The following is a 23,994-nucleotide window of genomic DNA, read 5'->3' as shown; positions in this document are numbered from 1 at the left end:
ATATGAGCGCTACAGGTCTAAGTGATCTTTGTCAGGCAGAGTGATCGCTGCCCAGCCCGACCTTCCCCGGCCCCCACCATGACACACAGCAGCAGATTCGATATGAGCAACAGAACCCTCAACAAGGGTCAGCCAGAGCTGAAAAGAGATGGTGTGAGGAATTGAATTATGCTCCCTTCCCCCCACAAAAAAAGCCGCGTTGAAGTCTTAACCCTCGTATCTGTGAACGAGTTCGCTAGAGAAACAAATTCAGAGACGCTCATATGTGTGTAAAAGAGAGCTCTATGTCCAAGTACAATTGAATATGGAGAAAACAGGCTAACCCAGTTCATAGCAAGTCCATAAGTCTGATATTAGCCCATATGCCTGATACCAGTCCATAAATTTCTCTTGAGACTCACGCACCACATGCAATGATGCTTAATGCAGGAAGGTAACAGGTTGGTGAGTGAAAAGTCTTGTGGATCCAGTGCTGGTGGAAGCATCTCCAGGGCTCTGGCTGCCATCAGCATGGCTCCACGTGGTTTGTCAATAGGAGGGTAAAACAGAGAGAGAGAGAGAGAGAGAGAGAGAGAGAGAGAGAGAGAGAGAGAGAGAGAGAGAGAGAAAGAGAGAGAATGGCCCATCTCCAGGGAGAAAGAGAGGAAGTTCCCAGAATCCTCATGAGAAGGTCACGCCCACAAGGAGGCCTCATCAGGCCTGTGTGACAGGCTAGACTCCACTGCTTCACTCTTAATATCATCCGGTTGACACTCGATTATGTAATTCCCACACTGACTGCTGGGAAATAAGGTTTTTGAAGATGTGATCAGTAATCATGAGAGTCTAATGATGGGTCCTAATCCAAATGGTCTGTCTTAGAACAAACAGATCTGTTCTGTAGCAGTACAGCCAGCATGCTCCTTAGAAGCCAGGGGGACGAGGTTTGATCTCATGTGCTTAGACACATTATCAGCAGAGACTAGTCCCTGGAGAAGGACATCATGCTTGGTGAGGTAGAGGGGCTGTGAGAAAGAGGAAGGCCTTTCACAAGAAGGATCGACACAGTGGCTGCAACAGCGGGCTCAAACATAGCAGTGGGGAGGGAGGCTGGCGCAGGACCGGGCAGTGTTTTGTTCTGTTGTACATTGGGTCACTAAGAGTCAGAACTCACTCGATGGCACCTAAGAACAACAGGAACCTGGACAGAGGCATGGCACTCATGACGCTACTGGTCTGTCCCTGATATGCTGGGAGGAGGGGTATAAAGAGCGGTGGATGAGAGGAGGGGACAACAGAGCGGACATGACACGAAGGAGGAGCTGTCAGGGAGCAGACAGGGAAGGGGATCCTGCAAAGACAGACAGAGACTGAAGAAGGCAGAGCTCCAAGTGAAGGACCACTGACCGGCTGTTGGAGTAGCTAGGACCGGGGCACGTGAGATCCTGCTTCCTCAGAACCCCCTGAATTACTCAACCTGGCCGATCCCTCGCATTCCAGGTGGGTGAGACGTGAAATTCTGTTCTTGGCAGTCACCCACTTTGTGGTGCTTTAGGATGGCAGGCCCAGGACCTTGATGCAGAGGGTAGGGTTGCTGGGAGCAGGTCTGCTTGGTCATGGTGGGTGAGCAGGCAGCGATTGCTGATGGGGAGGCCAGGGTGCCTCCTGCCACTCGTGTGGGTGTTTATACAGGCGCTATGAATATCCCATTTACATACAGCTCATGATTATGAAGCAGCCCCCTAAAGCCATAAAGCCTCCTACAATAAAGTGTCGATGTACCTGCGATGATTCTTAATAATCAGCAGGTGCTCCTTCGCAACGTGCATCAAAATATTAATGATTATTACATTAGAGATGTCTGAGTGTCTCTGGAAGTGGTTCTTTAATGCTTATTTTTATTTCTGGGCTAATATTTATTCAGTCATAATATTTTATCGTGAACACGGACAACTTTTAAAGGGCCTAGACATAGCAGCACATAGCTACTTGTTTCATGGTAGGTTTTAGGGTTTTTTGTTGCTGTTTTTAATTTTAAATAATTTTATTGACTTCCATAATTCACCTACCATATGATTCCACGGCGTGAACATATTTATGAGTTGTGCAATCATCACGACATTCCGTCTTTAATGCTTGTTACGCAGGGAAACATACACTGCATAGTGCTAAGGCCAACACTTGAGCTAGAGTTGGAGCATAACTAATTGTCACCATTTACAGACAAATTCGACATGAAAACATGTAGAAGCGGCTTGAGCATAATTCAAGGACTGCCTGGACGGTGGCTGGGATCGCCTTGTAATTACTGCTGACTGGTAACATGGTAGGATCCCTGGTGGTATAGTGGTTACACATTGGGCTGCGATCTGCATGGTTGGAAGTTTGGAACCACCAGCAGCTGTGAGGGAGAAAGACTGGGCTTTCTGCTCCCATAACCATTTTCAGTCTTGGAAACCCACAGGTGGTCTCTATGAGTCAGCAGTGAAGCCAGCAGTTCAAAACCACTAGCTGCTTCCTGGGAAAAGACAAGGCTTTCTATTCCTATAAAGAGTTACAGCCTTGGCAACGCACAGAACTTCAGCTCTGTCCGTTGGAAACACTATGTGTTGGAATTGACTTGATGGCAGTGAGTTTGTTTTTCCATCCTTGCTATTTTGAGTCTGTTAATCTCTCCAAATGTGCTGCCCCAAGCCCTTGTGTTCAGAACGTGTCACGCAAGTGGGCACTCCCACGTGTCCAACCACACTGAGAATGAGCCCTGAAGTAGTTACATAATTTCATGTCAACTTGATAAATAAAACGTAGCTGTGGAGTCGAGTCTGCCGATCAGGTCACAGCCTGATGGTGCCTTCTCATGGGCATGACCTTCTCATAAGGAGGGTCTTGGGAACCTCCCCTCTCTCTGCCTTCACCTTCCTGTTGTGGAGTCACTTGGAGACCTGCATGAACTCTGCGATGCGGCCACCGCCACTGGATCCACACAACGCTGCACCCATCGGCCTGTGGTCTTCCTGCCTTCTGCATGCTGCCTTCCGTGACGGTGTGAGTCTGAAGAGGGACTTACGGACTAGGATGGTACTTATGAACTTGAGTTGGACAGGGCTGGGATGTTTTCCTGATATATGATGACTTCTTGATAGAAAGCTCTCTTACACATATGAGTGTCATGGGATTTGTTTCTCTAGTCAACCTGGTCTAACACAAACCCTTCAGGTCTCTGTTGTTTGCTTTAAAAGTCATGGGCCATCACCGTGTCAGACGTTGGTCGGAAGACCCACCTTGTGCAAGGGCTGTGGAGTAAGCCTCTGTCTTTTCAGCGTCTCTTTCGACTGCTGCTCCACCCTCCCATTGAAGTGCTTTTTGGTGGTTTTCATTGGCTTGCTATAACTATGGCAACTATATGTCCTGGATTTTTCTAGGATAACCCTGATTTCAAGGTCTGGCTCAATTGGCATCATTAGCACACAAATAATAGTTGGAGCAGGTGCCCCAGTTTTTGTTCAGAAAACATGATCACTGTATCGATATTCTATCTCAGCCAAGGACCCAAATGCTCTTAGTTGGGCAGTGCTGCCTAAGAGAAATCCACAAGCGATTGGCTTCAACAGACACGATTTTCACACAGCTCAGGAGGCTAGGAGAGCACCCTAGTGGTGCAGAGGATAAAACACTGGGCTACTAACAGCAAAACCAGTGGTTCAAACCCACCAGCTGCTCCAAGGGAGAAAGATAGGGCTGCCTGCTCCTGGGAAGATCGGTGGTGGTTGTGGGAGGTTGCCGATGCAGCGGTTCTGACCCATGATGAACAGAATACTTCTCGGTCCTGCGCCGGCCCGGCCAAATGGTTATGCCTGAGCCCTTTGTTGCGGCCACTGTGCCAGTCCGTTTCCACAGAGATCTTCCTCTGTTTTGCTCACCAAGCATGAGGTCCTTTCCAGGGACTGGTCTCTCCGATACCTCGAAGTTCATGAGACAAAGCTTTGGAAAGACCATGCTCAACTCACTGCCATTAAGTCAGTCCTGACTCACAGGGACCCTGCTAGACCAGGGGGGAACTGCTTCTGTAGGTTTCCAGGCCCCATCTTTCTCCCAAGGAGTGACTGGTAGTTTTGAACTGCTGACTTTGTGGCTAGCAGCCCAACTCGTAACCTCTATGCCATTAGGTCTCCTGTGGAAACACTATAGAGTATTTGTACTCTGTCCTGTACGGCTCTGAGAATGGACTTGGTGGCAGTGGGTTTAGCTTTGGTTTGGTAGGGCTCTGGAAGTCTACCTTCAGGGTGCTCACTCTCCCTTGTCGCTCTTCCTTTTGCATCCTTGTTCCTTGGGGGTCTCCATGTGCCTTGGCATCCAACCCCAAACCAAACTCCCTGCCACCAAGTCGCGGCTGACTCAGAGCCACCCTCTTGCGAGTGTCCGAGACTGTAACTGTTTCTGGGCGTAGAACGCGCCATCTTGTCCCCAAGGAGCTCCTGGTGACTTAGAACTGTTGACTTTGTGGATCACAGCACAACGTGTAACCATTACGTCAGTCTCCTCCCACCCACCCATCCCAGTCTCTGCTTCTTTCTTTGCTTCTTTCTTTTTCACGAAAGAAAAGCTTGTAGTTAGTTCAAGGATCGTTTTTTGGCCTTTAGGAGTGTTTTCCAGTCCAGTATGTGGGGGCACCACGCGCTGGCCCCAAAGTCCACTTTCAGCATTCCCTGGGGACCTTGCCGCTCCATTCCCTTGCTGTTCCGCTGCACTCCCCCAGTGCTTGGCCTCGGTGTGGTGGGATCAGGTCAGGTGCAATTCCCACACTGTGTCTCCGGTGCTGTCCCCTGTATCGCCCTTAGCCACTGAGGGGCATCATGTCTCATAGTGGAGCCAGCCATGTTGTTCTCTCTGTGGACTAGCTGCTCTACTCAGGAACATCATCCTTACGGCCTGGTGGGCCAGGCTGTGCTCCACTCTCTCCTCCTGCCCCTTCATCTGCTCCTGTGTGCTCTGATCAGATATGTTCATCTCCCGGAGCTGAGAATCAATGTCGTCCTTTGGAACAAATTCTTCTCGGGGGAGGGGCAGGAATCCACTTAATTTATGGTGCTGGGGCCAGCCTCCCAGACCTCTCCACTGGTTCCCTACTCCACGCCGGGATATTGCATTCACACCTCGCGGCACTGGGTTGAAGTTTGGTCCCTCTTTCCCTGTGGAGATATAAACAATACCCTCCCCTTGGGTGGGTTAGTGCCCCATGCCCCCACTACCCTTTTCTTCCTTATAGTCATCCTTTTGTTTTCCTTTGCCCACCTCTTCCCCAGTTGTCTACCATGTGCATCCCTGGTTTTGATCTGGTCTCTGCCATACTATACAGTCTTCACCCCAAAAATGTTCGTAAACAGTAGAAATTCTTTTCTATCTCACAAGAGATTAAGTTACGGCCCACCCTCCACACCTCTTGTCTCATCAGCAGAACAGGGACAACTCTGTTCCCAGAGGGTTAATAACCACAGGTAAGAGTTGAGAACCCAAACCAAACCCCTGCCCATGAAATCACACCTCAATCGCCGGGGCTGCTCGGCAGGCTTATGCCCAGAAATAAACTCAGGAGCCTGACTCACAGAGACTGTGAGTAAAACTGTCCCTCTGGGTATCTGAGATTGTCGCTCTTTGTGGAAGTACAAAGCCCGCTCTTCTCCCACGAGTGGCTGGTGGTTACAGCTGCTGACCTTTCAGAGCGTCAGTAGGCATAGCGGTGAGGATTTGCAATGCTTATTGAGAGACATGATTCCACCCGGGACATCATGCCTATACCCCTCTTTCTCTTCGTCTCTTCCTACACTCTCCCCAGTATCCCAGGGACAGCCCAGGGGGGTGTGAAGAAGCGGGGGAGCGGGGGGGACACCCCTAGGGTTTTGTGTTGTGCCACCGTTTTAAGTCAGAAGATTCCACCTGGAGACTTCCAGAATTTGGGTTCGAAGCGATTAAAGGTTGTGAACAACAAAGGTGTTACTTTGAGGACTAGAATGTGCCTGACACGCGTCATGGTTTTTCAGCATCAAAAGTTCCATGGACTGCCTAGAGGACCGACAAATCTGTCTGGGAAGAGGTACAGCCAAAACACGCTCCTCAGAAGCGAGGAAGAGGTGAGTTGGACTAGTCCCCTGGAGAAGGACGTCTTTATTGACAAGAGTGGAGGGGCAAGGAAGAGAGGAAGACCCTGCACCAGGTGGATTGACACAGTGGCTGCAGTGAGGGGCTCAGACATAAGCACGGCTGTGAGGACTGGGTAGTGTGTCTTTCTGTTGTGCGTGGGATCGCTATGGGTCAGAACTGACGAGATGGCACCTAACAACGACAACAACAACACAACAGTAATTCATGAAACAGACGTTGACATCCTAACCTTTGTGGCCACGAAAGGGATCCTGTTTGGAAATGACGTTTTCCTTTTGTTGTGCTCATAAGGCCATGTGGAGTAGGGTGGGTCTTGCTCCTAATCCCTTTGGTAGTTGCTTTAAAAGTTGTTTTGTAGATAAAGGAAACTTGGGGGCAGGTTCATGTGCAAGTTCCCAAACACCAAGGATTGTAGGCAGATACCAGAAGCTGAAAGAAATGAAGGAGTTGGAACTTCTAGACTCAATGCTATGAGGAAATAAAATTTCTGCTCTTTAAATTCACTCACATTGTGGAATTGTGTCATGACGACCTTCACTCACAGATATCGTTGATCCCGAATGACAGCAACTCTACAGGACAGAGTAGAACTGCCCCTGTGGGTTTCTGAGTCTGTAGAAAGCCCCGCCTTTCTCCTAATTAGCTGCTTGTGGTTTTGAACTGCTGACCTTATGGTTAGAAGTTCCACATGTAATCCAACCCTAGGAAACTAAAATTGAAGTCTATTTTTTGTTGTTAATTTGTTTTGTTTCTTTGGTAGGTATAAACGTTAGGACTAATTGAAATGTTGACAACAAAAACAAATATTTAGTTGCAGTCTTAAGTCCAAAAGTTTAATATATGGAAAATCAAGGTATCGAACAAGATAAAGGGTGCTGGCAGCTAATTCTTGCTTAATGGCAAAACTAAGATTTCAGAAGAAACTAATTGCTATTCAGTTAGCTTTCTACTCTCTATCAAAAGAAAACGTTGACACCCAATATTTTTATTCAGAAGGCTTTTTTGCTCAGGTCGATGCTGGAGGGAATATCATGCTGAGAGATTGTAGCTACCTGAGTAGGTCTCATTTGATTAAGAAGATTCATTAGTAAGACTCTATGTCCTAGAAAAATGGGACATCTGGGCTGTTTCTTGAGAGAGCTGGCTGCTCTGAAGGCTACAGGAAAAAGGTATTTCCGAATTCTAGGCTACTTTAGAAACTTCTGGAATCAGAACTTTATTATTTGCGGAAGTAAGCTGATTTTGAGGGTCTGCTTTATTCTGTTAGATGCTACCAAGTTGTCTCTCACTGGAATAATGAGCTGATGCACACAGAAGAGAGCACTACACAGTCCTGTACCATCCTCACAATTGTTGTTCAGTTTGAGCCCACGGTGTAGCCATGGTGCCCCTGTCTTGGTGATGGTCTTCCTCTTTTCCACTGCCCTGGTACTTTTACAGGCACGACGCCGTTTTTCAGGGATGGGTCTCTCTGATACCATGTTCAGAAAAAGTGAGATGAAATCTCTCCCTCCTTACTTCCAGTGAGCACGCTGGCTGTGCTTCCAAGGCAGTGTTGTCCGTTTGTCAGTTGTTTACTAACATCATAATTCAAATGCACCAATTTCTCCCTGTCTTCCTCATTCATCACCCAACTCTCACATGCAGATGAGTTGACTGAAATATCAGGGCTTGAGGGATGCTCACCTTGGTTCTCAAAGTGAGACCTTTGTTCTTTTAACTATTTAAAGAGGTCTTAGGCAACAGATTTTCCCAATGGAACATGTTTGATTGTGGATCAAGTCAAACAGGTATTTAATAACTTCACCCCCTCACCCCCGCTAGATGGTCGATGGGTCCAGTTGGGAGCATTTTTGGTTCCTTTACATACAGTTACCGTCACACTGAAGGCTTTAGTCTTTACTCTTCCTCACTAAGCACTTCAAGTCCCCATCCTTTCTTCGAGCAATGTTGCGTCATCTACACATCTTACGTTGTTGATGAGTTGTGATAGGTAGGGTTATTGTGACAACCTGGTCAATAGGAACATGTGGGATTAATCAGGTCGAAGTCTGATTGAAGGGCAAAGAGATAAATGGCTTGGCCTCCCCATTCTCTCTTGCTCTGTTGATTGGACCAGTTTGCAGCTGCTTTAGCTAGTTCTCTGCCTCAGCTTGTGAGCTACACTACCTGTGGGATGGCCAACCCGTGGATCTTGTTGCTAGAGATTGAGGTTCCTTTGAGCCCTGCTTTGCCACGCTGCTGGTATATACATCACTTGAGCTTGAGGCTTGTGAATCCTGTTGTCTTGCATTGCTTGAGTTTGATATCTCATCCAGGCCTGCTTCGTTAAACTCCTGAGCTGTTGTTGGTGACACACCCTGCTGTTTGCTGGCGGTGGCCAGACTGCCTGCATTGACCTAGAGAAGACTCAGCTGTCTGCTTCCTTGACCTTGGACCCGCAGTCCTCTTGAGTTGAAGGATTTCTAGTATATTCATTGTTCCACGTAAGTTGAACTGAGCCCTCTATACTGCTGTGTGGACTAATTAGCTGTTATATTCCTCCGTGCTCTATCTATCTATCTATCTAATCATAAGTGTCCTGGTTTTATTTCTCTAGAGAACTCTAACACATACATCTTCCCCCAATTCTGATGTCATGTTCTCATTCATACAGTTTTGCTTCTCTGATTACCTGTTCAACATACATATTAAATACACATGGCGACACAGTACAGACCTGACAGCTTTCCTGATTTTAAACCAGCCAGCATTCCCTTATTTTGTTTCAATAACTATGTACAGCTTCCAGAATTCATTTGCATAGTCAATAAAACACAAGGAAACATCATTCTGGTGTTCTCTGCTCTCAGGCACCATCCATCTGACTTAAGCAATGATAACCCTCGCCTTATAGCCTCTTCTGAAATTGGTTAGAATGTCCAGCAGCTCCTGATCACTGTAGTACTGCAAGGTTTAATTATCTTCACCAAAATTTTATTAATATCTGATATTAATGATATTATTAGATAATTTCCAGTCTGCTGGGTCACCTTTCTTTGGAAGGGGCACAAATATGAATGTCTTTAATTGGTTAGGCAGGTAGTTGTCTTCCAACTTTCTTGGCATAGACCAGTGGGTGCTTCCAGCACTTCAGCCACTCGTTGAAACTGATACAATTGGTAGTATTTTAATTCCTGGATCCTCATTTTTAACTATTGCTTTCGGTGCAGTTGGACTTCTTTTATACCATTGGTTCTTGATCACATGCTGCCATTGAAATGGTTGAATGTGGCTGAATTGTTTTTGGTATAGTGACTGTGCATTTCTTCCAACATTTGTTTTTCTTCCATCATTTTTGGGTGCTTCCTGCATCATTCAATATTTGGCCCCTAGAATCCTTCAGTATTACAACTCGAGACTTGAATTTTTCTTTTATGTTTTTCTTGAACGTTTCTTCTCTTGGCTTGAAATATACCAAGTATGTTCTTCCTTTTCAGTTAGTTTTCTAACTCTTGGTCTTTGCATATTTCATGATCATATTATTTATGCTAGGTTCCTTTTTAATTAGCTTATTTTCACTATATTTTCCAGCTATTGTTCCTTCCTCTTTGTTTCAACTTTTGCATTCTAATGGCCAATAATTACCAATGCATCTTGAGCACACGTTTTATAAATTGCAGATGGAAAAACACTAGTGAAATCCTTAAATATATTCATCACTAGGGCTTTTGGTTGGTGCATAAAGTTGAATAGTAGTTGTATTGATTGGATTTCCTTGCACGGGGAGAGACATTATCCTGTCATAGACAGCGTTGTACTTCTAGATAGATCTAGAAACATCCCCTTGATAATATTTTGGTATTGTTTTTGATGGTGTCACTCCTGGCATTGTAAACCATGTGATTTTCTGATTCACAATGGCCAAGACCAGTCCATTTCAGTGCACTAATGCCTAGAATATTGATTTTTACATGTTCCATTTTATTTTTAATGACTTCTAACTTTCGTAGGCTCATACTCCATACTTCTTCATTCTGATATTTAATCAATATTGGCAGCTGTTTCTTCTCATTTTCAGTCATGTCCTGTGTTAATCTGGGTTGGCTAGAGCAACAAATCCATTCATATATGTGTAAGAGAGAACTTTATAGCAGTGAGTAATTTTATATTAAGAAAACATTCCAGCCCAGTCCAGATCAAGTCCATAAGTCTGATATTAGCCCATATGTCTGATATCAGTCTATATAAATTCCTCCTGTGACTCATGCAACACATGCAATGATGCCAAATGCAGGAAGATCACAGGCCCATGGGTGGAAAGTCTTATGAATCCAGTGGTGGTGGAAGCATCTCAATGCTGGTGTGGGGCTCCATGTGGCTCCTCCATCTCTAAGGCTCTGGCTGCCATCAGCATAGCTCCATCTGGCTTGTCAATAGAAATGTGAAGCAGAAAGTGTGTGCCGAATTTCTAGGGAGGGAGACAGGAGGTCACAGAATCCTGAGGAGACCATGCCCACACAAAGGCATTATTGGCTATGACCTGATTGACAGGCTACACTTCACCTATTCACTCAAGTTGACAGGAGATTATGTAACTGCCACATGCCCCATAAGTAAATGAAGGTTCTTAGGGCTTCATTCATTATGCTTGAGTACTTTGAGAAGGCAGCTCTTCCTCAGTCATGTGTTGAGTGCCTTCCAAGTATTCACCATCCGGCACTTCTTTTGGTGACAATGTTCTGCTCCTGTTCCTTGGGCTTTTCAGCATCTGACAATGTTTTGAAACTCTGAATAAGGTTTTCAGCGACTAATGCATTGGAAATTGTGTTAGTCTGGGTAGACTAGAGAAACAAATCCATGGACACACCTATGTGTATAAGAAAGAGATTTATATACACGAGCAACCGAATATTGAGAAAACATCCCATCCCAGTCCAGATCATGTCCATAAGTCTGATATTAGGCCATATGTCTGATACCAATCTATAAAGACCTCTTCAGACTCACGAAACACATGCAATGAAGCCACATGAAGGACAATCACAAGCCAGTGGGTAGAAAGTCTTTGGGTCCTGTGGCGCTGTCAACTTCTCAGTGCTGGCAGGGGTCTCTCTGTGGTTTCTATGGCTTCCAAGGTCTGGCTGCGTCCATGTGGCATGCCTTCTGCAATGTCTCCCAGGGAGTAGCAGAGAGAGAGAGAGAGAGAGAGAGAGAGAGAGAGAGAGAGAGAGAGAGAGAGAGAGAGAGAGAGATATGTCTTCTGCCTCCAAGGAGGAAACACCAGAATTCTCAGGAGAAGGCCATGCCCACCCAGAAGTCTCATTGGCTATTTCCAGATTGATAGCCTAGACTCCACCTCTATACTCTTAATCCTTAAATTGACACCAGATTAGGTGACTACCACAGAAGTGAACAGCTTATTCCTCCTTCATAATCTGGTTTTAGTCTGGAAGCTCTGCTGAGACCTGTCCAGTTTGGGTGACCCTGCTGGCATTGACATACCAGTGACATAGCTTCCAGCATCACAGCAACACACAAGCTACCACAGTACGACAAACTGACGACAAATGGTGACATGAATCAGGAATTCTAAATATTTTCAGATGGTTGAAAATTCATTAGACTTTTCTGTTTTAGAAAAAGCGAAAGTACCATACTTCGTACTGCTTTCCGATCTTTGTGATCTTTAGTAGTTTCGGTTGAGAGAGCTCATTTAATATTCTAAGACTATGACAATCTTCAAAACAATAAACGATTCATTCCTTAATCTCTCCCAAGAAACACTTCGTTTGTCATTGGTTATTTCGGTGAGCACATGGGATCTGTTTGATGATGAACTTTCAATGTGTTGCCTCCATTCCGGTAATAAATGAGGGTGTGTAGATGGAGGGGCGGGCCCCAATGGAAGGAAAGAGATCGTTCCTAGGCCTTTCAATTACCTGTAGAGGAAATGTTGAAACATTTTACTCTTTGAGAATGAACTACAAAGTAACAAGCAGTCTCAAGTTCGAAAGTAACAGTATAATTTGGAGGACAACACAGTGAGATGCAATCAACTCAACATGTTTCTGACAAGTGATAACCACGGTCATTGAGTTGATTCTGATGCCTAGCAGCCCCGATAGGATCGATCATGCTGCCCATTGGATTTCCAAGTTTATAATCTCTACAGAAGTAGATTGCCACCTTTTCCTCCCGTGACATGGTGAGTGGACCACTGACTACTTAACTACTGTGCCACGAAGGCTCTGAACAAGGACACAAAGATTGAAAAATGCACACTCTCCCCCTAAAACTTCTTATAGAAATAGGTATATAAGCATAGAATCGAAGCTCACAAATGTTTCTGAGCTTCTTCAGGCACCTTTGGCATAAGAATACCGTCACAGTGTGTGTCCCGCTGCGTTTAATGTTGGCAAGCAGCTGACCCAAGCACCATCATTAACCTGACTCCTAAGGAGGATCCATTTGCCCCTGAAAGACTCTGGACACCTGCCTAAACTGATGCATCACATAGTGCTTGGCATAATATCAACTGTAAATATGGATAACTAAAAAATCCCGGAAAAACCACATACACCAAACCTCTCTCGCCCCTGCCAAAACACAAAATGACTTACTGGTTTTCTAGAGCTAGAATACTGACTTGGAAACTTTCAAAAATAGATGGTCTCCATTTTGTCAGAGGTAATTTTAATCTCTCCAGTCAATTACACAACAGGCTCACCCATGCCACCAATTGTGAGGATAGCACAGGACTGGGGAGTGTTTTATCCCGTTGGACTTAGACTAGATGGCTGCGAGTCTAAACTGACCGGATGGCACCTAACAACAACAACAACAACAAGAACAGTTTTGGTCACCATTGGTGAGCATTATTTAAAGTTTCTCTGCCTGGCTGCAGCAGGGCCTAACTGACTAGCTTAGGCAACTGAAGTGGAAGGAGACCTAAGGGTGAGAAATAAATGATTGGAATGCTTGGCGCAAATCATTTCTTTCTCTGTCTTCTCATATACAGAGTTAGATGCTATCTGTTTGGGCCAGGTCTGGTCCCTGCAGCACCTTCCCTCAGCTCTCTGGGAAGATAGCCTGCCAGACTGTGGGGCCCCTCCCCCGCCTCCCAAGGTCAGAGCTGGACTGGGCAGCCTCTTGTCCCATATTCCAAGAAGCTGGGCTGTCAAAGACTCAAGACTCTGCAGTTGCAGCACCAGGAAGCCTCCCTTCTCTTTATCAGCTCAAGCACCATCAGCTTTCTTCACCTCATTTGCATATTTCCCTGACCCAAATCCTATGAATATCCCCCCACCCCGCTGACAGGCAAGATTTCCCTGACTTAACTGGTTGGGTTGGGGAACCCGCCAGGGAGCTCAAGATGTTCTTGTCCCTTTCTCTACACTCCCTTCCCTCCTGGGAGCTCTTTCCCTACCCTAATAAAGTTACTCTTAACCTCATCTTCCTTGTCTTAATTCTACCTTCGTTCTGTGTCTCAGTTTTTACCTCTTACTATCGTGTTTTAATTTCCTTTTAATAAAAATAAGACGTACATAGTTTATGCGACAAGGTCCTTGGCTAAATACAGCCCATTTATTTTACTTCTTTTTAAAAGTCATTATATTGAGGGCTCTTACAGCTCTTATCACAATCCATCCATCCATCCATTGTGTCAAGCACATTTGTAGATATGTTGCCATCATCATTTTCAAAACACTTTCTTTCTACTTGAGCCCCTGGTATCAGCTCCCATCCCCCCCCCCACACACACACTATTTAATTCTTATATTGGAGACTAGAAGGAAATGTTAAGTTTTGCCTGGGGGATTTACTCACAGCAACCCAAGAATAGTTCCTTTAAGAGAATGTATTTACTACACTAAACAGTGCATTGCTTGCTGTAGGACAGAAATTGTCTTTTAACTCCCACCCATAAGTTTCTAGAATTTCTGACAGACAGCTGCAGCTGGCTTTTGAATCAAGTCTGCATATGAGCATCTTCAATTCATTGACGGTTCCAAAGACTACAAGTCCCAGCATACCATACCATTTGCGATGTAAGCGGTAAGGCGAGAAAGTCCCAGTGCCCAACGCGTTAGAGCAAGACTACAATTCCCATTATGCTCTGCGGCCCCCGGAAGCCTTGCTAAACACTACCTGTTGCCATAGCATCCGGGTTCGGGCTAACCAACCCGGGAGACTGAGCAGAGTGGAGGTGGGCCTTTCACAGTTCTGACCAACCGGAGGCAGCTCAGTCGTGGCACGTGCCCGGAAGGGGCGGGAGCGCGTGGCCGGCGCCTTCTCCTTGCTCCTAGGGGTCGTGGCCTTGCTCCCGCCGTGCACGGGGAACGTCCGGTCCCCTGTACACGCGTGTGCACACGCGGGCCGAGCAGTGCTCGCGAGTCCACGCCAGGCCGCCGCGGGAGCAGACGCGGGAGCCATGGGGGGCACGGCCAGCACCCGGCGGGTCACCTTCGAGGCGGACGAGAATGAGAACATCACGGTGGTGAAGGGCATCCGGGTGAGTGAGCCGGCCGGGCGGAGCGCCAGCACTCGGTCGGTGACCCCCAAACCCAAACTTCCCGGGGCCCGCAGCCTGTGTCCATGCCCAGCACCCCGAGCTGCCCAGGAGGAAGAGCTGAGCCCCACGACCTGGGACCAGCGTGGGCATGATAGGTTCTGGGTGCAGGCAGTGCTGGGCGCCGTGCTGGCCGGCATGGGGCCGCACAGTCTCGGCCTGAGCGGACTGCTCACTAGTTGTGGGACTTTGCGTGCCAGCCCAGCCTCACTGGACCCAGCTGTGAAATGGGTCTTTTCTTACGTTTTACAGGTCTCAGGACCCAGACCCTACCTTGCTGGCGCCCATCGCCGCTGTCAGGTCGAATTGGTGTTTTAAGGAGCCGTCTGTGCGCCCTTTATAATGTAGGGGTGTTCTCCAGGACAGATCTCTCTCCTTCCCTTTCACCCGCTGTCTACCTTTCCCAGGCGCCCTCACCCAGTGACCTGCTGCGCCCGAGGCTTGGCTTAGGGCCCAGGGCTTCAGCACTAGGGACTGCCAGCCTGGCTCGCTGGCTGGCGGTGGAGGTAGATTTGTAGCGTTCCAGACCAGGTCTAGACGGAGACAGTGGACCTCGTGTTGTTCGTTCTTATGTTCTATGCCTCCTGAACGTGCTTGACTCTTAAAACTTCCAACTTGCTTTTCCTCTAGGGTGTCAGTGCCCCCCAGCACTAACTGCGCTTAACACTCTGCTCGCTGCACCTGCCTCTGGGACGTCACAGGTTGGGAAGTCTGATGCCTGAACCTAGTCAATAAAGCCACATTCTGACCCCAGGAGGTTTTTTTCTTCTTCTTCTTTAAAAAAAAAAAATATTTTCACCGCCTCTTGCTCTCTGTTTACACAGCCAGCCTCAGTGAATGTGCACGTTATTTTCGGCAGTTGCTATTAGGAAGTTAAAAGCCGACTAGGTGTTTAAAGTGCTTCGGAACTCTCTCCTCCGAAAAGGTGAACCCGGAAAAGGATTTATTAAAGCGTGCTTCATAGACTCAAGACTGTTGACCTCTGCTTGGGGCCTGTTGTAGACACCTGACGGCAGTACCACGTTCCGTAATAAACGGTCTGGAGCTGTGCCTTCACGTCAGTGTGGTGGCCCTGCTCTTTGGAGTCCAATAAAAACGACTGTAAACCCCACGTTTATGTAGAGTTTGTTTCATCTTATCGTCCACTCTGGTGTGGAAAAGGAAAGTATGGGGTGGGGAAAGGGGAACAGAAATAACAACAAAGTAACCCCAGTAAGTTTGGGTAACAAGACATCGATTTAGACAGATCTGTAAATCCCTCATGTTCTCGGGCCATGCACAGACAGTCCTGTGAAATATTAGATAAAGCTGACCAGGACACATCTGACCAGAGGGATATGCATGTATTAGATAAAAATAGGAAGACTTTAAAACATTAAAAATAAATTTTTTTCAATTTAAAAAGCTATGCCTTTGGACTCCCACACTGACAGCTCAACAGCCTTTGTTGTCTGCCTCATGACGTTCCGGGGTCTGCAGTGAAGCAGCACAGACCCCTTACATTTTGACCTCTGCTAACTCTCAGGCCCCCCCTTTCCCCAAATGCCCTTGCACTGCTCTCTGCTGCCTTCACACCTCTTTTTAGTTACTTGCAGCCTCAGCCTCTGTGTTCTTGCCCACTCTCTCATCTTCTCTGCTTGTGACTGCGAGTCTAGGTGCGCTGGGATTTCCAGCAGCTGTGCCCAACCCATCGCTGTGCCCCTGAGGCTGCCAGGCTGGTGAACTAACCGAGTACTCCAAGGCCATTCTGCCCTCCTGAAGGTCATCGTAAGAAGAACATGACCGTGGAGTTAAGCAAACCTGGTGTAATCTCAGATGAGGCATGTACTAGCCTGGCAGCTGCCTCTGCTCATATTTCCTTATCTATGAGAGGAAGACACCCCCCACCTCCGCCACTTACCCTGATAACAGGTCAAGACCAGAGGGATCAGTGAAAGCACACAGCACATGATAGATAGACAGCCAATCAGAAACCAGCTGAGATGGCTTCCCTCCCACATCTGAAGTTGTAAGGCCCCTCTGGGGAGGGCAGTGAAGTACAGTGGTATAGTGTGGTGGAACTAACTGGGTGCTGGGGTCTGGCAGACCAGATGAGGGTCCTAGCTCTGTTTCTCTCACCGTTGGCTCTGGACAGGTCACTTCAGTCCGCATGTCTGTAGCCAGTGCTAGTGAGGGCAGTCTCCCTGCCAGCATTCACACCCTGCAGGTAAGCAGTGAGTACAATGCCTTCTCTGTGAGCAGTGCCGGTTGTGTCTACGCATCTGACCTTGTAGTGAAGTGAAGAGCATGTTGTGCCCCTCAAGGGGCGTGGCCTGAAAGATGGGAGCCCTGGGTGAGTTTCGCCCAGGTCTTGTAGACTTTCAGCTGTTCATGTTCTTCCAGGCCCGAAACAAGTCCCTTTGTTTCTTTTGTTTTTTTAAAGCAGGCTTCCAAGGCCTGCAGGAGCGTCAGGAACCATGTTCTCAGGATGGTGGGTTGGACGTACTTGGTTAAGACATGGTGCCGATGAAGCCCAAACTTTAGTTTCTGAGCCACAGGTGGATGAGGTCAGTTTGGGCCCCTGGTGGCTCAGTGGCTAAGCGGCCATGGGTTCAAACTCTCCACTTGGCACGAGGAGGCTGTGCCATCTGCTTCTGCCTGGGTGGCATCCTCGGAACCTGTGTGGGGCAGTCCCTCTGCCCTGTCCTCTGCTGCCTGTCCTGCTCTGCCCTGTCCTGTAGAGTCGCTTGGAGTGGAAATTGCCTTGATAGCCATGGGCTTGGGCTTGGCACACCAGCTTGGCTGGAGGAGACTTTCCTACTTGGCTTCATGGGAAGGAGCCCGGCTGGCACTGGTGGGGGCCAGTTGTTGGGTTGCTCAGTACAGCGGCTGGTGGTTCCTGCTCACCGGCTGCTCCTAGGGAGGAAGGCAAGGCTCTCCGCTTCCATGAAGATTTTCAGGCCCGGAAACCCTGTACAGGGCTGCTGTGAGATGGAATCGACTCACAGCAACTGTTGTTAGGTCGCCTAATTTAGGGCTGAAGGAGCCCTCGTGGTGGTGGGGCTGCGCATTGGGCTGCCATCCCCATGGTCCGCAGTTCCAAACCACCAGCCGCTCTGCGAGAGACCGGGCCATGCTCTGTAAACAGTCTCGGAAACCTGCAGGGCGGTTGCTGTGAGTCAGCATGGACTCGAGGGCAGTGAGTTTGGTTTGGAATTGAGAGCCGAGACGAGGCTGTTGTGGAACAAGAGCCCACCAGTGATTCAGCAGAGCCAGTGTTGGCCGGAGACCAGCGTGCGGCCGGCTCTGTGGACGAGGGGAGTCGGTTCGTCCTCATTGAGGTGAATCAAGTTCGTTGAAGAACATAAGCAGCGAGGCTGTGCTTGTTCACAAATCCCTTGCCTCCGGATTTTCCTTGCTCAAAAGCTGCAGTGGAGAGGAGGACCCATTTAATGTCACACTCGCACAGAGCACGTGTAATTTTTCACACCAGCTGTGGGGCCTTCCTCGCCCCTCCCATTATTCTTAGCAGCTGGGGGAGAGATGAGGTTTCCACTCCCGTGAAGAGTTGCCGTCTTAACTTTCACAGGGGCAGCCTTACCCTCTCCTACAGGATCACTGTGAGTTGGCATCAACTCGGCAGTTTGGTGAGACTCTTAGCAATGTATAATCCCCTTCTCTGCCTTATATAAGATAACCTGGGTTCTTAAACCTGATTTAAGTTCAATGTCTTATGGGCATGATCTATACATTTGAACCGACACGTATGGGTGGGAGGGAAAGTCATCCCGTTGCCTTGTCTTCCCATACTCTAAAATACGTCCATAGTGCAAGAGTCCCCTGGTGGTGCAGTGGTTCCTCATCGGATTGCCAACCACATGGCCAGCGGTTCTGAACCGCCAGCCGCTCTGGCAGAGAAAGATGAGGTTTTCTGCTCATATTTGAAAACCCGCAAGGGAAGTTCTGAGTCAGAACCAACTCGGCGGCTGTGAGTTCAGTGAGCTGCTTAGTAATGCACTGCCCCTCCATCCAGTTCCGCAGTACACTGTGCATTCTTAAATCGGTTTGCATTGAGAATTGGAACCCATGAGCGCAGGTTGGAAGGGAGATCATTCCTTTGCCTTGTTGTGTCCCCTTACTCTAAAATCCCTGATACCAGAGTTCCCGGGCCCCTTCCGTGCTCGCTCCATGTGCTTAGGAGCGTGATGAGTGCCTGCTGGGCCCGTGTTGCGAGTCCTGCCTACGACATGCTATCTTCACCAGTCACCGAGGGTTGGGGTTTCCCCTGTGCAGGTGAATACAGCTTAAAATGGGAATTGAAAAGCAGACCAGTACCCTTGCAGGCCCTGCCCTGTGCTGCGGGGGCAGGTGGGAGGTGTGGGAGACCTAGAGAAAAGTGGGTTCGTTTCCTGAAATCACTCTGATCAAACCCTCTGGAAAGGTGGGGGGGAGGGGTGTGTGTGTGTTTACCTGGTACCTAAAGAGGGCAATTTTAAAAGGAACCCCACTGCTGTGTCCCCAGAAGTAGAAGCCTTGTCCATCTTCCCCAGGCTCCTCCTCTGAGAACATTCCAGGTCTGGATTGGTGGGTGGTGTGTCTGGGTTCACTGGGTGGGAAGAGTAAGGCAGATGCCCTGCGCTGCCCCTCGAATGCTTGTTGGCATGCCGGGTAACACAACCTGTGCTTATGGGCTGCTGATAGCAAGGTCAGCAGTTCAAGGCCCCAGCTGCTCCTCGGGAGAGAAGAAGCTTCTACTCCTGTAAAGCGTTACTCTGGGAAACCCACAGGGGCAGGTCTGCCTGGGCTGGATCCACTCCGGGGCAGCCGTTCGCTCTGCTCGCTCAAGGAGGGATGCCTTGCAGAGAGCTGGGGGAGCTTGGGGACTTTTTTTGGTATTACTGTGAAAGCACAAGGGGGCTTCACAAATTCTGTGGGAAAGTTCCATTTCTCTTTGAATTCCATTTTTCCCAGGAACTTTTTGAATCTCCCTGGTACTGTAGACAATGGGAAAGTGTGAATTCTGACAGGAAGTAGATGAAGTGGTATTTAGAAGAAAGGGTGACTCTGCCCTGCCGGCTGAAGATTGATCGCCAAGACGGAACTTTAGCGGGCACTTGCTTTTTGATTTGTTAGACTGTATTTGCAGTGTAGTTGCCCTTTTAGTTTGGCCGGGAATTTAGAATAAAATTAAAATAATTGTATATAAATAGCATGAATTAACTTCATACTTATAAATGGTAGTGATACATACATAGTATGTAGGCTATGCCACATAATCACAAAGAGTCTATAATAGTATAAAATGTATAATCAAGCCAAACAACCCATGCTCACTGCCATCGAGTGTACTCCATCTCTTCGAGACCCTGTGAGACAGAGGCGAGCTGCCCCTGTGGGTTTTGGAGACTGTAAATCTCTAGGGTCATAGAAAACCTCATCTTTGTCCTGAAGAGCAGCTGGTGGTTTCAAACCTCCGATCTTCTGGTTAGCAGCCTACTACATTACCAGGGTTCTGTATGTATGTAAGCATCATCATAAACTCCATGTTGACTCATGACCCTAAAGGACAGACAGGGTAGAACTGCCCCTGTGATTTTCCTAGACTCTAGAAGTAGAAAGGCCCCATCTTCCTCTGGGGAGCGGCTGGCGGTGTCGAACTGCTGGCCTTGCAGTCAGCAGCCCAACGCGTAACCACGACACCACCAGACCTTCTTGCGTATGTAACAGGATAGCACTTACATTATAACCTGCTATACTGAATAGCCGATTGCCCATAGGAATCCTGGTGTCGGTGATTCAGGGATTGGCTGCTAACCAAAAGGTTGGTGGTTTGACTACCAGCCACTCCGCAGGGCAGCATTCCACTCCCACACACGGGGTCAGAGCCTACTTCACGGCAGGCAGCAGCATGTTCTGTATAAATTGCACAAACTGTATTTAGATGATATATATCAATTGAAGTAGCTAAATATTCTAAGTATTAATAAGGCCCATGTATCGCCTCGAGAGGACGTGCTGTGTTTTTGTTTTATTGCACGGGGTTGGAGGAGATTGGGGATTACTGGAGTTGATGCTGCTGATAATTGGATGTCCTCCCAGGCCTCCAAGGTCTGCAGTTTGAAACCACCAGCCACGTCTCGGGAGGAAAAGGACTTTCCACTCCCGTGATGAGTTCCAGACGAGGTTTCTGGGAGGGAGGTGCTGGTGACCGTCGGTGCTGCTGTGCGAGCTGCCGGCGGGCCAGTGTGGACACATGGATGCAGCGAGCCTGTGTACAGCCGAACGGCGCACTGCTGCCATTCCCATCTCGTGTCCACTCGCCGGGCGCCCTTCTCTGGACTCTACGAAGCCAGCTTCAAAGCTCAGGACGCCTCTGCTCACCGGCGTGCCCACACACTCCGCCGCGACCTGAAGGGAAATAAGCGTGTGCCCCTGTGTTAGGCGGCTCAGCATTCGCAAGCGGTGGGAGTGACGAGCCATGTCCAGACGAGTGACTGGGCACTTACAGCACAGGCTCCGGAATGGATGTGGCCCACCAGCAGCCCCGTGGGAGAACGTCGGGACAGTCTACTCCCGTAGCGTCCCTGTCTCGGAAACCCACGGGCAGCGCTCTCCTGGCTTGAAGGGGGCTGTGAGTTGGAACAGGCTCAGTGGCAGTGGGGTTGGCTTGCTGTTCCCCTCCTCCCGCTGCCCCTGGGTGCTGTGCTCTCCCTGTAGCGCCTGGAGAGGCACTCACGTGCTGACCCAGCTCGGTGCTCTTCTGTAGGTGGGGCTCATCTGTGGAGTCCTGAGCTCTCGGCTCAACCCCACCAGTTGCTCCGTGGGACAAAGGCATGGCAGTTGGCTTCTGGGAAGCGCAGAGGCTGCCTGGTTCCTGACTTGTAGGTCTGACTCGGGGAGCCCTTAGCTGTACGCCAGAGGAAGTGCAGGCCCACCTCCATTTGACTCGCTCCTAGCTGTTTCGGGAGCTCCGGCGGAGTGGTTGCACGTTGGGCTGTCATCCACAAGGTCGGCAGTTCAGAACCAGCAGCCTCTCCGAGGGAGACAGACGGCCTCAGAAACTCTCAGGGGAAGTGCTGCCCTGCCCTCCACCGTCGCTGTCGTCGGAGCCTGCTGGCTGGCAGTGAGTTTGCGGTTAGCGTGGTGGCTAGCAGGCTCTGCCTCAGTGCCCTAGGCCATCCGTGGTGCATCCTGGTACCGTGACAGAGTTCCCTGCGTGTGATCGACAGGTTTCTATTTATTTCTCCCTGCTCCTGGTCATTGGTTTCCTTCTGCTGTTGCTCTTTCAGCTCTCGGAGAACGTGATCGATCGCATGAAGGAATCCTCCGGCAGCGGGTCCAAGTCTCCGCGCCACCCTGGTGCTTACGGCGCCTCCGGTAAGTCACAGTCTCAGGCTTTGGGGGGCGGGCTAGCAGGAAATGACCCGCCGTAAGAGCCCCCTCGTTTGTCAGGTTTTGCTGCAGACTCAGCCTTTGTGACTGGGATGTTGGGCTCTTCCTGGGGCTGCTGGTAAAAGAAAGAAAGAGGGCCCTCCCGGAGATGGACGGACACAGCGGTTGCAACAATGGGCACCACCAGCAGCACTGGTGCGGGCGGTGCAGGACGGGGCAGGCCCAGCTGGCACCACCTCCTCCACACATAGCAACAATGCTTGCAAACGGTCTCTTTGAGATTTGCTTTTCGGGCTCTTGAATCCTGCAGCGGGCTGTGGTGGGCGCTTACGTCACCTCTGCCTGTGTGCAGGGGATTGCTGATAGGCATGCTGTACCTGCAGGAGCAAATATTGACTGAAAAAACCCCATTGAACTTAGGAAGTATTGATCGACTACTTCCGAATTGCGAAATATCTCTGGTGATTTTATTTTCTAATTGATTTCCTGTAAACCTAGACAAGATTTTTTTTTTACCCCCTTACAGTCAGTCTTAATTATTGACAGAAATCGGGCTAAATGAAACTTCCAGAGAAAAGGCCACTTTTATCTGTAGATACTGCTGGTTAAGAGCTAAGAGAGCAAGTACCCTTCCCTCTCCCCATCTCGTCCCGTCTGTCCGTCCGTCTATCCATCTGTCCGTCCATCCATCCATCCCTTCACCAAATATCTATTGAGCACCTGTTCTGTGCCAAGCACGGAGCTTATTCTCACTCGTGAAATGGCAGGGGGAAAATAATCTGCAGGATTAATCTGGGTCTAATAAAGCTTCTTGTCACTTTATTAGAAGGAAGTATCGGGCGGGAAAGCTGGCCACAGTCCCTGGGAAACATTGCAAGCGAGGAGACGCTGCCCAGCGCCCTTCTCTGGGGGTAGCCGTGACCTCTTACTCATTGCTAAGCAGGCATCATGAGTTGAGTAGAGAGCAACTTTGTTCCATTATATCTTCTGGTTCCGTGGAGAGTCCGGAATGGCGCACGGCTAGTGGACACTCGATGGGGAGGGCAGCCCTTCATTCGGCTGTACACAGGCTCATTGTCAACAAGCGTCAGAACTGGCCCGATGTCACCAAGTGCAGCAGGAACAGACCAGTACCTCCTTCTCAGAAACACTGCCCCCTCCCCCTCCTTTTTTTCCTTGCTTCAAATCCAGTCTGCCTTGCTGATGATCCTCAGGAAGTGATCTCTTCCATTCGCATGGCTTCTCCCTAATTATCTATGGGCCTCTGACTCCACCACGTTGTACCTCCAGCCTTGACTTCATCCTGAAACTCCAGATTCTAATAGACAATGGTCTCCATGAACTCCATTTAGAGATCTCAGCCATATCATGCCCAAAACATGGAAAAAAAATCCCCACACCGGCTTGGTCCTACCCATCTTTCCCAGGAACTGTCAGCTGGTCAAGCCCCACCCCTGGTCTCCAGCCTTGTTTTTCGTCCCTCTGCCCCCCACCACTTCCACAAGTGGCTTTGTCAAGTCCATCTGTAAACGATGCCACCTTGGCTCCTTTTGGGTCCATCTCTGCTGCCACAGCTCCAGTCCAGGTCTTAGCTACCGCAGAAGGCTCTTCACGGACTATCTGCGCCCACTCCTGCCCCCTCAAGTCCCTCCATATCACATCCCACTGGTGGCTCTCCAGGGAATGTCCAATGGAATGTCATCTGAACTGCTTCCTTTGGTGACCAAGCCTCCGTGTGACGGGCCCCTCTTGACCTTTGCAACTCCATGTCCTCATGCTCTGCCTTCCACCATCCTGCCACCTGGTCCCCCTGGAGGATAAGCTCCGGGGACTTGCCCTGCTCGTTCACAGCCGAGTCTCTGACTCCGAGGCCAGTGCCCGGTTCCCAGTGAGTCCTCCCTGAGCATCTGTCGAGCAGCTTACCATTAGACTCC

The 23,994-nt window shown here is 48.9% G+C and overlaps 1 protein-coding gene across 3 annotated transcripts in view; it reads left to right on the top strand.

Annotated features, from left to right (window-relative positions):
• The first annotated feature begins 14,385 nt into the window (after positions 1-14,385).
• CHCHD3 (coiled-coil-helix-coiled-coil-helix domain containing 3) overlaps positions 14,386-23,994 on the top strand; it is a 289,840-nt gene continuing 280,231 nt past the window's right edge. The window contains exons 1-2 of one of the 3 annotated variants that reach the window (XM_075558684.1): positions 14,386-14,632; positions 21,958-22,045. In XM_075558684.1, the coding sequence (XP_075414799.1) occupies positions 14,552-14,632; positions 21,958-22,045 (169 nt within the window). In that variant the 5' untranslated portion in view covers positions 14,386-14,551. The remainder of the gene's footprint in view (positions 14,633-21,957; positions 22,046-23,994) is intronic. The other 2 variants (XM_075558682.1, XM_075558683.1) reach the window with 2 other exon arrangements.

The sequence above is a fragment of the Tenrec ecaudatus genome, chromosome 9, assembly GCF_050624435.1.
Source record: "Tenrec ecaudatus isolate mTenEca1 chromosome 9, mTenEca1.hap1, whole genome shotgun sequence".
Taxonomy (NCBI): domain Eukaryota; kingdom Metazoa; phylum Chordata; class Mammalia; order Afrosoricida; family Tenrecidae; genus Tenrec; species Tenrec ecaudatus.
The sequence above is the reverse complement of the archived record's forward strand: the minus strand, read 5'-3'. Positions and strand labels throughout refer to the sequence as shown.